Source organism: Mus caroli, chromosome 15, assembly GCF_900094665.2.
Source record: "Mus caroli chromosome 15, CAROLI_EIJ_v1.1, whole genome shotgun sequence".
NCBI lineage: Eukaryota > Metazoa > Chordata > Mammalia > Rodentia > Muridae > Mus > Mus caroli.
Window position 1 is genome coordinate 62,691,419 of NC_034584.1, and position 13,403 is coordinate 62,704,821.

Sequence of the window (13,403 nt, forward strand, 5' to 3'; positions counted from 1 at the left end):
GAGCTTGCCAGTGTGGGTGTGTCTGAGGAAGCACAGAAGGTGTTTGATTGACTTGGGCAGGTTCCTAATGGCATTTTTTGGCTCTCCCATTGGTGCAGTGTGTGTGTGTGTGTGTGTGTGTGTGTCTGTCTGTCTGTCTGTCTGTCTGTGTCTGTGTGTGTGTCCTTTTCCAATGATGGTGCTCTCAGAGCTCAGCTTCTCCTTTCTCCTGTAGGAGCACAGGGAGGTAGCACCATCTTAAGTAACAATGGCTCCTTGTTGTTGTTGTTCCTCTTCTAATCGAATAAATAAATCACAATCTAGATAATGTAAACAGTTGCTTATATGCGAATCGTTTATTAATAGTTGGGATGCTGGTGGAATTAGGGTTATAGCTTTGGAGGAATTTTAAAATCACCTGGGAAGCCCAAGGGAAGTTTCATTTAACGTTCAGGGTAGGGCTGTAGTCACACCCACGACAGACAAGCTGGAAATCCCACCTTTGGCCAGGAAGAAGGAGATGGAGGGAAAACATGCCTTTTAAGTTGGGTCTGGTGGTCAGAGAAGCAGCTAGGAATCCCAGAGTGTCACAGAGAGAAAGATTGGCAGTGCCTGGCCTGGGATCCATATTCAGAGAGCCCTCAGTGCCAGGCTTCTCTTGTCCCAAGACAAAGAATTGCCCCAGGGCACATGGCTGACTGGCAGTACAAACAGAGACAACTTATTAAAAAGGAGAAGCAGAGTGAGGTGACACTCTTAGTCCCGATGCCACTGCAGAGGCAGAGAAAGGCAGCTGTGAGTTCAAGGCCAGCCTGGGCCCTATATGGCATTTCATGCCAGCCAGAGCACACAGAATGGGGATTCTTTAGTGAGCTGAGGGACAGACTTCAAAAATACTGGTTAGGAGACCCAATAAGCCCTGCCCTGTTTCTCAGATGAAGCCGAGGCTGTGGCTACCTGGCTACTTTCATACACTAATCTTGATGTTTTGGTCTCAGTCTCTCCTCCCTTGCCACACCTTCATAATGCCATGGTGAGTGTCCCCAAATGTAATAATAATCCAAAGTACCTTTCTTTTGTACGCCCAGTAAAAATCACTCCTGAACAGTAATACCGACAGGAAGGAGTGAAAGGTTAGGAGTCAGACAGGCCAGCAGTGAGGTCGCAGGTCTGGGATGTTCAGGGTACCTTAAGCACTTTCTCCTTTGCACTCCTGATTCTTCCTATCTTGTGGCATTGTCTCGGGGATTACCTGGCTGAGAAGTAATCTATAAACACATTTTAGTGCCCAATAGCAGTACTTGGCCTTCTTAATTACCTGTAAGTTGCACAATTAATAATTTCATTCATTTTCCCCTTAGACGAATGTGACTGTCATTTCCTTATGTGTAGGTTTTCATCTTATGTATTTTCTCCAGAAATATTTGTTCTGACTTGTAAATATTAGTGTGTTTCCAAGAGTACTTACAACATGTTGTTTTCTCTATTCACGGTGTATTTATGTGTGTTTATGATGAGCTTGTGCCTTCTTACTGGGCAGTGGCAGGTGTCTACTCTGCCATGCCATCTCTTTCTTACTATGGAACACTGTTTGCAAGATTATGAGCTGAATGAGGCAATGGACATTAGGCAGGTTTTAGCATATTCAAGCCTGGTTTGGATGCAAGAGGTGTTCCTTTGGGCCTGTATTACTTAATTAAAATTATTTGTAGTGAAAACATTTATGGATTTGGAAGTTAAATTTTTCTTTTCAGAGCTGCAGGTGCAAGAGCATTAGTAATCTGCCAAATAGGATTTCTGATGGGTGGGGATGCTGTCTATGGGTCTTTTAAGTTCACTCTTAAATCCCACCTGCATTGTACACTTACTTTAAACTGGCTCTCTGAATGTCAGACACACACTTCATTCTCCTTACTTGAGTTCCTCATTTTGGTATAGGTTTTTTGACTAACGTTTTGGTTAAAAGCATTGGTTGGAGTGATTGGAAAGACTGTGTTTCACACTGTTCTTCTTTGTGTAGGCTGATGTGCACTAGCAAAGGCCCAGTCACTTTCACTCCAGCTCTTTGTGGTGCCGGCTAATCTATATTGTTCTCTCATAGGTCTTGGAATTCATAACACAATACCTTTTAAAAACTAAGTCGTGACATTTAGAAGAACATTTCATCAGGGGCTACCACCTCCGTATACACGTGCTTAGCTTAACTCATTCCCATCTATTTTAAAATCTGTTCAGCCATGTAGAAACCATGCCTGGAACCCTTCCTGTGTGCTTTAGCTTGTGTTTTACTACAGCGAAGAAAGACCAGGACCAAGGCAACTCTTATAAGGACAATTCTATTTGGGACTGGGTTACAGGTTCAGCGGTTCAGTCTATTATCATCAAGACAGGAGCATGGCAGCATCCAGGCAGGCATGGTACAGGAAGAGCTGAGAGTTCTAGATCTTAGTCCAAAGGCAAATGGGATGAATGGCTTTCAGGTAGCTGGGACGAGGGTATTAAAGCTCATACCCACAGTGACACATTCCTTCAACAAGGCCACATTTTCTAGTAGTGCCACTCTCTTGTCCAAGCCTATACAAACCATCACACTGTCCTAGGGGCTGGGACACTGAGAGGTAAAGGAACAGAGTTGTCTGTCTTCCATTGGCACCATTTCTGGGTGGGGTAGAAGACTGTGACCACGGAGTGCAGTGACACATTGTCCACAGACCTGGGATCGGGAATGTTTTAACATAAGAGTTGGGTACAGAGCTGTGTTTTTTGTGTTGTTCAAGAACTATAAAGTTAAACTAGAGAAAACAATGCTATTCTTCAAGAACTTCCTGTCTCAAGGGCCACTTTATTTGGCAAATGTGAACTACTTAGGTTGAAGTTGCCTGTGCCATGTTACTGTCATAACTTTTGAAGTGTTTTGTTGCTCAAAAATGACACATTGACCCTGTAGGATAGATGCTCTGATCTCTTATTTTTCTTTCCTTTCCTGATGGTTAGTCAGCAACACAGGGGTAGTGATCCTGTGGCAGCCACTGGAAAGTGTGTTGCTAAATTATTTCCTGAGCTCTTTTGAGGAACTGTGTTTCAGTTTCTTTTTGGAGAGTTTGTATATTCATCGGGGTTCTCTAGAGGAACAAAACTTACAGAATGAATCTATTATAATTCCATATATAACAAATCCCATATATATCCCATACATGTTGATCAATCCTCAAAGCTGGAGGTCTCAACTGGTCTTCGGTATATTCTGAAATCCAGGAGAAGAGCGCTTGAATATCAGTGAAGCAATGGACTTTACAGTGAGATCCAGAGCAAGCAGGCAAAGTGCACAAGCTTCCTTCTTCCCTATCCTTTATGTAGGCTGCTAGCTCAAGGTGCGGCCCTGGTTAAAGGTGGATCTTTCTACCTCAGAAGATCTAGATTAAACGTGCTCTTCCTACTTTCAACCATTTAATTAAGAAAAACGAAAAACAAAGAACTACCAACACCCTCATAGCTGTTCCCAGACCCCAGGTTTTAGTTCATTCCAGATGTAGTCAAGTTGGCAACCAAGAATAGCCACCAGTCCACCCCATGTCAACATGACACGCACTTATGTCTCTTTATAGTATGTTTAATTACCAAAAAACCAATAACCAGGTCATAATATGCCTGACATGATACAACTATCCCACATAGAAACACATTCATTCGATTTGTAACTAGGTCATGATTATAAAACATAAATATCCCTTGTACAAAGTACAACCTCAAACATATTATACATTTTACAATAGGTAGCAATGTTTCTTGAGATATATTCTTTTAAATCTCAAAACTTAAAATACAGAAACAATATTCTCTTAATTGATGTTACATAATGTAATAAAGAAATCAAGGGAACACAAATATCTCTGCAAACACAATTTTAAAAACATATGACACACTCATCAATTATCTTCATTTGTGTAACTGGTCACATGGCTTAGCTGGTATTGATAGCCACTTTCCTGTACTATCCATTCTGTATTTCCTCCACCATTAGCAAGCACATCAGCAGGTCTTGGTTCTTATCCTTGAGGAGTGACCTATACCTTCCTTCCTGATGGGTCTCTGCCCTTTGTTATGCTTCCTGGTTTAGGCTGTTGTAGTTTCCCATTGACTTTAATCACAGGACATAGAGATGATGCCCTAAAGGATCTCCTGCACTCTAGACATAATTGTTCTTATCCCTGTTGTGGAGAAACCATTCAATTTCCCCTTGGTAATCTGGATCTATCATCTTTCCTAACACTGTTATTCCTTTCTTAGCCTGTTGACTTAGGCACGTCAGAATGCCAAAGTGACCAGGAGGATATCCCAGCTTCCAGTTCACTAGAATGTTTGTTGTGACTCCTGACAGGAGTGCCCCTTCCTCTGGAACCAAACCTTCTAGGCCAACAGAACTTAGGGTGGATGGAACAGTACATAAACATTTTCCTAGTGGGCTCCTAGGGGTGAGATAGTGAGTGGAACTCTTTCCTTTTTCACACCTTGATTCATGATCCATGGATCCTAGGCATGAGAGAAAGTATAGCATGCCATATACCATCATCTGGAGAACCCTGACCCAGCCCTTCAGGTTGCTGCCACCTAATTGGAGCCATAACTGTGTCTTTAAAAGACCATTCCATCTTTCTGTTTCGTCAGCTGTTTCAGGATGGTGAGCACCATAGAAATGCCAGTGGATTCTACGATTGTAGGCTCACTGTTGCACTTCTCTGGCTGTGCAGTGAGTTCCTTGGTGACAAGCAATACTGTGTGCGATACCATGACGGTGGTTAAGTCACCCTGTAAGTCCACAGTCATTTGGGCAGAAGCACTGAGTTCAGGAAAGGCAAATCCATAACCAGAATAAGTGTCTTCTCCAGTAAGAACGAAGTGTTGGACTTTCTGTAGAAAAAACAGGTCCAGTGTAGTCCACCTGTTACCAGGTCACCAGAATCTGCATCGATTCCACACCAGGGTCCAGTCGTCCGCAGCAAGTTGATTGCTGCCTTCACCGAGTTAGTTACCCTTGTAAAAGGTCACTTTGGGGGAAAGATGGGAAAGGTTAACAGTAGGAATGGAGAAAGGTGAACAAAAACCTCTTAGGTATTTTATCAAAGTCCAACTGACAACCAAGAAGAGCCGTCACAGTTCATCAATCCCTAGGTGTGAATTTAGCACCCAGCATTGGATTCGGGGCGTTTGGGGCTCAGAGATGATTCCTGTTTGCCATCGCTCCTTCCATTGTGGGTGCTGAGCCACAGGGTTGATTTTTGCTTTTCCTTAAAATGGCCAAATTGTTCCGTTGTGTTGTGGGTGAAGCACGCAGAGCAGCAAGTCCCTTCTGAGTGAATCCCTCGCACCTTTGGCGTGCGTTTGTGTCTTGGTGTGACTGTTTGTATGGCGCTGCCCCTGCCTGTTTTAGTGCCATGACTGCTTCTGTTGAATTCCTTGTCTTCACTTAATTCTATAGGGTACTTTGCAGTAGAGGAATCTTTCTTTGCCTTTTCATTTGGGTTTGGGTGTTGATCAATTCTTGATGGTACACAGAATTCCTTTAGCTCCTCTTTGAAACCTCACTGGCAGTCACGGTCGTGACTGTCATTCCAAGATTCTCCTGACAGGGAAACAGCACTTGTCACAGAGGAAGCCTTATTGCAGTAGAGGAAAGGAGGAAGAACAGATGTGTCTATATTCAAAGGGCCTGGGGACACTTGGAGGTTACAGCTCTGAGAACACTGTTAAGTCTCATCTCAAAGGAGACAGAAATTGTTAGTTGTTGACAGTAGCTGACGTTGTGAGGTAAGTACACTAGAGAACACATAGATACTCGTAAATCCGAATAGAACATGTGTATTGCTGACTCTTGGCTGTGTGGGGAACTTGCCTAAATCTTGAAGCCCAGAGCCTCACTGCTCTGTCTTTTACTTATGAGAAGTGCATCCTGGTTGTTCCATTGTCGTTTTCCAGAAGCAGAACTACAGAAGCCAAAGGACAGGGTTAGAACGTTTAGGGCCTTTTACACTGAGGGGCTTTCCTGGAACCATTGACTTAGCCTTTCTTCCTGTGTTGGCAGGTATTATAGTCAGCATGCTGACTCAATGATGCTTCTTAAACAGTGTGAGTTCTGCTAAGGCCTAGGGGCCTGCGGCTCTTGAGATATGGCAGAAAGAAGCCAGAGGGACATATGGCACATTACAGCAAGGGTGAACATGGAGGACATTGTAGTGTATGGCACACACAAATCACAACAGGATGCTCTTGTGTGTTCACACAAGTGAGACAGTAGAGAAAAGGGCCTACAGGGAACTGTTGTCGGACAGGTGTAGTGTTTCATCTTTGCCAGGGGAAGAAAAGTTGATGTGTTCTGTAACAGTGAGAATGTGCTTCACAAGACTGACCTGCACACTCACAAGTGGAATGCTTAAGCAGATAAAACCCACGTGTGTTCTCTAAAGAGGAAAAGAAAAGGCTTTGCCTCCAATGTTAGACCATGTGCACTGGAATCCTGATTCCCCCCTCATTAGCCTACGTTAGGCAGGCTCTGAGCATGGGTATTCTGCTCTGGAAAATGGTGTAGGAGATGAAAATCTCTAGAATGAAGGAGAACCCACAGCCACATGCATGATGAACCAAAGTCGTCATAATCAAATTGCCATTGCTCAAATGGATTTCTCCCCACTTCATGGTTTCACCTTGCCTTTGCTGTGTGGCACAGTGTGTACTGAGCCCAAATGGAGCTATGTTAGGAGCCATCAGACTCTTTCCAGAGTCCTTTCTTACATGTCTGCTGCATTCCACCTTTTCTGTCACTCTGTGCCTCAAAGGTGGGTATGTCCTCTGGGGTATTGTCACGCTCATAACCATATGCTTTCTGCTACCAGTGTAAGATGGGGAGTAGGGAGAAGGACATCTGAGTGTTTGATTTCCCTGTTGTTCTCCCTGTCTCTGTGGAAGCTCTTCTCTAATGCTTCTCCCATAGTACCTCTTCCTGTCTCCCCTACTCTGCCACCCTTCCTATCTCCCTAAGCTCCAAGTCTTAATCCTGACCCTACTCTGTCCTTGCATCCTCATTCCTCTTCCTTTTAAACTCCCGATTCCTTTAGTAAATTAATTTTTAGGACTGTGATCATCCATAACTTTGTTGGATTTTTTTTAAAGATTTAGTTGGAGTTTATGTTTTCTTGTTTTGTGTGTATGGGTCTAAGTGCTCTGAGTGAATACCGGATGCCCCACAGATGCCTGGACAGGGTGAGGGTTCCCTCTGAACTTGATATAATGAATGGATGTGAGCCACCATGCGGGAGCTGGAAACCCAACTCAGGTCCTCTGCAAGAAGAGCAAGTGCTCTTAAACACTGAACCATCTCTTCTGCTTTTGTGGCTAAGCCTTTATTAAACTGTTCCGATGACTCTGATTTATCTGATTCTTTCTGGAGTCCCATTTTGAAGGTCAGTTATTTAACAAGAAAGAAGCTCCAGGAAGGCCAACTTGCAGTATGAGAGCTTCATGCTAATGGCTTTCATGTGAAAGTATAAGTTCTGAATGCACTCATTCCAGGAACTCATGACCCCCTTAATACTTGATTTCCCATCCTATCTTGTAACAATGATCTCTAACCCAATACCCCCCCCCCTTTCTCTCTCTCTCTCTCCCAGGCTTTCTGCCTCCTCTTCCCAGAGTCATGGAGACTTGGGGGTGGTGTTTCATAAACAAGGCCTATTTTGGGGCTAAATACTCAGTCTCCTATGTCAATACTGTGCTGCCCAATTCAAAAAGAAGGCTTTCTGATTGAGGCTGAGAGCTGCCTGGGCCTGTTTAGAGGGAAGTCTGAAGCATGGCCATTTAGAAAAATCACAGCAGGTTCTACCCTAAGATGTGTGACCGTCCTTGGCATAAAGTTCCCCCCTGTTAAGCAGAAGAAGCCAGAGAGCAGATGACTATTCTGTGACAGTCACACCCCTTCTGCACAAGTGACATATCTTCCTGGCCTGTTGGTACTGCATCCTGCAAGGTTCATTGCTGGGTAAGACCACTGATGTCTTTTATCTCCCAGGAGCCTAATGAGAGCTAGCCAGGAGGGAGGAAGTGTCTCCATAGGGTTTCAATTGATTTCTTTATGTCCTTTGACCAACAAGGCTGGTGTCTTCAGCAGCTGGGTTTTATACTTTGTGGTTACGGTGGCTGCAAAGAGCAATAGTGTAGCCTGTGTTGTTTTGGATAGCTCTGGGGAGGTGTCCTGTGTCTGCCTCTGCAGTTTTTGTTTAATTATGTTTTCTGGATTGAATTACTACTTAAAAAGCAAGCAAGCAAGCAAGCAAACAAACAACAAACAAAAACCAAGCATATTTTGAAAATGTCCTACTTTCTAGTAGATTTCCATAAGGCTTTTTCATACACCCTTAGTCTTGGATAACCCATCTTCTCTTCACCCCACCTCTTATACTACACCATTGACCCCCACTATGTCACCCTCCTCAGTCACAGGTTACCTGTTCTATTCTTTCCTCCAATTACATTTTAATTGGGTTGTACAATAGGTTTCCATATACCCTTCCTCTGGGTCACCCCAAGGACTCAGTGCTTTTTATTGAAGACTAAAAATAATTAATTTATCACACTCTTATTATGCCATTGATCCTGACATTTTCCAACTTTGGATTTAATTGTGGAAAATGCCTGAATGAGTCTTCCCTTTCTCTATTTTCCTCCCCTACCAGTCTAGTTTCTGTTGAAGTATTTCTTGACACTATCAGACCTCTACTGTCAGCCAGGTGCCCAATGATCTGTCGAGATGGAGTTAAAGCAAGACCTGCACACCCATGCACTGCACTTGCCTCCTCCTCAGGGCAGAGAGAGAGAGAGAGACTTAGACTGTGTGTGTGTGCATTCGATGTCCAGGTTCTGAAACTTGCAGGTGGCAGGCAGTAGATGTTCATGGAAGTAGGCTTTACAGTAGAGGAACTGGGGCTCTGGTGAGAGATGCTACCTCCATTTTTTTCTACTTACAGTAATAGAGTTGTCTTTTTACGTGCTCTGTGAGGGCCAAGCCAGGAGGGATTAATTTTCTTGTTCCTGCTACGTCCCCAAGGAAGGAGAATCAGTGAGTCTCAGATGGATGAACCTTGAAAAAAAATGAGATCATTCTGGCATCTCAGAAAAGTGGGGTGCGTTGCCATAGACAGTGTATTAACTTTCACTGGATGGTGCTATGTGAGGAGGTGGACTGCAGGTGGGGAGTCCGCTGACAGCAGGTCATCTATGTTTGTCAAGTCAACTTAGAAACAATTGTTAAAATTACAAAAATTAAAATAAAATATAATTACATTATTTCCCCCTCCCTTTCCTCCTCTAACCTCTCTCCTGTCCCCCTGCTCTTCAGATGCTGTGTCTTGGATCCAATTCTCGATAGTACTAGCTGTAGAACGCCAGGCAAGGGCAGCAATTAGGTAGCATACTGGTGCTGTGTAACACTGTACGAGAACAGGACAGGGGAGATGGTGATGATGGTGATGAAGAAGATGATGATGATGATTGATTTGTGGTTGTCCATTTTACCTTCATTAGCTGAGGGCTGCCTTGAAAGCCATACTTTGTGCATTTTTCATTTATGAAGATTTCCTTGGTAAAATAGATCTGTCATTACTTGAAAAAAAAAAAACCACCGTGCTAATTTAACAGTCTTCATTTGAGTTCCTCCCACAGTAGAGCTAGCCTGGCTCCACACCTGCAGTTCTGAGTCACATGCTTCATGGATATCTTTTTGTCTCCACAGAAATAGAAAAGTTTCAAAAGGGAGAAGGCAAGGAGGAAGAGAAGTACATCGACGTGGTGATAAACAAGAACATGAAGCTGGGACAGAAGGTGCTGATTCCTGTGAAGCAGTTTCCCAAGGTAAGGCGGGCGGGAGCTGTGCACTGCTGTTACCCCGAGTCCAGGAGCAGACCCTGGAATTAAGGGCCCTGGCCTTCACACACTTGAAGCTAAAACTTTTGGTGAATGAGGTGATTTGAATCGTTTGCTTGTCTCCAGAATAAATTGTGGAGTCATAAGAAATATATTTATATCATACTAGCCATGCATAGCCTGCCTTTCTCTAAGATTTCCTCATGTAAAATGAGTGGTTCAGAACTGAAGTCGTTTATGTGAGATGCGTAGAACAACATTGGGCGCATGCTTATGGATGCTTGAGAAACCCCTGTTGCCATGAACTTTATTTCTGGTGTCTGTCTGTGGTTTAGACAGACAATGCTGTCTTTATACCATTGTTCATTTCTTTGTGTTGCAGTCTTCATTACCCAGTGTCCCAGAGCTAGTTTAGATGGTTTTCGGTTGCATGGTATACATTACATTGTATGAGTGTTTTATTACAAGGCGTTTTGTGACAGGTAGTCTCATTTGTCTGGCCAAATGCCAAGTACTGAAATGAAGCTATGTTCAATTTTTCAAAGAATTCCTGTTCTTTTTCTTCCTTCCCCACCACCCCCAAAGTGGTTGCACATGGTAATGTGTTCATAGGTAAAGTGTTTGGATTGGGCCTGCCTGTGCCACATCTCTTCTGCAGTGTGTCCTGCTGTCAAGGTTTTGTTATTATTACACATTGTGTTGTATTGATCTTTTCTTGTGTTGTTAGCTTACATTTTCCTGATGAGTAATAGCATTGTATGTTTGTGTCCCCTGTTATAAAGGTCACAACTTGTTTGACCCATCTATCTCTTGGTTACATGTATATTGATGGCTGACTGGGAGGAACTATTTACATGGTCTAGGTACAAGTCCTTTTTCAAGCTTGCATTTAGAAATGTTCAGCTCAGTCTGTGGCTTACTGTATTTTGATAGAATCTTACTTTGAGGAGTCTCTAATTTTTTAAATATTTTGTTTTACATTATATCCTTCAATAAACTTAAATCTTGATCATTTTCAGAAAAAAATTAAAATCACTAATAAATTGTAAATACATTCTCCTTTTCTTATGAGAACTTCTTCAATTATCATTTTAGCTTTTACATTGACGGTGGTGGTGAATCTCAAATGGGTTTTGTAAATTGTAAATTAGAGGTTAAATGTGTCCTCCAGCAATCCCTCTGTAGGAAACTTAACCCTCAACTTTTCTGTCAATCACATTTGGAGGTGGGACCTTTGGAAGGAGCTAGAATTAGACAGTTCATGAAGGAGAGTGTCACATTGATGACAGGTGCTGCTTATAAAAGGAAAATGACTCAGGGGGTACAGTGTTTGTTGCTTAGGTATACTGCCTCTTGTTCAGGTCTCCAGCCCCTATGTAAAGGCTTCCATAGCGGCACTTTGTAACTATATCAGTGGTTGGGTGGATACAGGAAGCCAGCTAGTCCAGCCAAAATAATGAGCTGTGGCTTTTCTAAGAGATCCTGTCTTAAAATCTAAGTGGAAAGCAACTGAGGAAGACAACAGACATTAATCACTCCCCAAACACCTGTGGACATGTGACTTACACACATACTGAAGTAAAATAAAAAGAAAACGAGGCGGAAGAGTGACCTAAACTAGTGCGCTTGCTCTCTGTGTGGGATGTTGGCAGCCATGTTGAACAGAAGATTGAATCCCCTCAAAATGGTAAGGTGGCCATTCTCCAGTGGAAAGCCACACTACCAAGAGTATTTCCTGAGTACAAATTGGTTTTGAAGAGTTTTAAATTAGCAGGGGCGAAGGCAGACACAAAGATGGTTGGGTAGGTTTGGAATGTGGATTAATTAAAACAAAACAAAACAAAACAAAACTCCCCAAATTGCAAATTCCAGTACTCTGCTCTTGGATGGCTCAGCCTACAGAACGCTTAGCCAATAAACTTCCACTCATTATAGGTTACCTCTGTTGAAGGATGTTGTTGCAACCACAGAAGGTGGAATGAGGCAAGAGTCAACTTTAGTACTTTTGCTGGCAATGAAATGGCTGAGGAAGTGAGGCCTACTTGCTTGTTCTGTTCCATTGATGCACTTATGGATCTTCTGCCAGGACCACAGTCGTTTCTGCTGAAGCTTTTTATGGAGAGCCAGGAATTTAAAATTGCTCCAGTTTTGACCTTCTTTTTTCAGGATTACTTACATATGTTCTGGGTCTTTTGCAGTTCCATATAAATTTACGAATTCTTTCATGGATCTCTACACAGTGACCTGCTGTGCTCTGGCTGCGCTTGGGTTGTGTCTTTTGGTGGCACTGGGTACTGTGCCATCTTCCCAGATCTTACGCTCCCGTGTCTGAGTGTGGGGTGGCTGTCCGTTCCTGTAGAGATGCTCAGATTCTTCTCAACAGCATTGCTTACCTTCTTGGTACACGTCATCTGTGCCTGTCTGAATATTCATGGTTACTCACTATCAGAAATTGGATTTTAAGCTGCTTATTGTCTGAGTTTGTAACACACCATTTGTTCTCTTTATTGTCCATTTTTTCTTTCTTTTGCTATATTACTAATTTTATAAAGTTGTTTGATAGCTCTGTTAAGATCTTTAGTTTCATAATCACACTAACTATAAAGACGCTTTGCTTCTTATTTATATTTCTGATGAAATACTCAACACAAGTGGTGAGGTGGCAACCCTTTACTTCTCAAAGAGAAACACGTGTGATTCTTTTATCTCTCACCACTGCTTTACATTTATTGGTGAAGTTTATAAGAACAACTTTATATGAGCTTTTAATTTCACATTCTTGCTTCTCCCAGTCAGTATTCTGTTGCACACACCTGTCTCTGATGTTTGTGTATAGTTAGGATAGAATGCAGATATTCCTGTGAACTCTCCCTGCCATACCTGCTACCTACTTTTGTCACAGGTAATATACTGCATTTTTATAATGTGGGAAGGCTACTTAATAAGCAGATTAAGCCAGTCTTAAAATTATATTAGCCCTTTAAAATGTAAGGTAGTCTATATGACTTTTTCTTAGACTTGTGAGTGGTCAAAACTTTCAGTCTAATTGCTATGATTCCACAAATACAAACTAGTGCTAAAGTTAAAAAAAAAAAGTATGCTCACTCTTGGGAAGCACTTGGGCAGAGATGCCTGCAGTACGGATGCCAACCAAGATGCCTGCTGCAGACAGTGCCAGGCCTTTACATTGTACCTGACACTTCAGTCTTAGTCCTGAGGGTGGCTGGCATTTCTTAAAACACCAGCATTTTATCTCATTGAAGGTTGTTAGCAAAAATCAGTTCATTTTGATGGGGATTGTGTGAATTTGCAGATTGCTTTCAGTAAGATGGGCATTTTCACTATGCTAATCCGACCAAGCCATGAGCAGGTGTGATTGTTCCATCCTCTGACATCTTTGATTTCCTTCTTCAAAGACTTTGAAGGTTTTGCATGCAAGTCTTTCACTTGTTTGGTTAGAGTTATCTCAAGATAGTTAATATTATTTGTGACTATTGAGAAGGGTGTTGTTTCCC

At 42.6% G+C, this 13,403-nt stretch overlaps 1 protein-coding gene across 3 annotated transcripts in view; it reads left to right on the plus strand.

Moving 5' to 3' along the window:
* Positions 1 to 13,403, plus strand: part of Khdrbs3 (KH RNA binding domain containing, signal transduction associated 3) — a 158,591-nt gene that overhangs the window by 45,750 nt on the left and 99,438 nt on the right. For all 3 annotated transcript variants that reach the window (XR_003834967.1, XM_029469898.1, XM_029469899.1), the window contains exon 2: positions 9,758 to 9,876. Coding sequence is in view for 2 of the 3 variants with exons in the window: in XM_029469898.1 (XP_029325758.1) it covers positions 9,758 to 9,876 (119 nt within the window). In the remaining variant the exon portion in view is untranslated. The remainder of the gene's footprint in view (positions 1 to 9,757; positions 9,877 to 13,403) is intronic.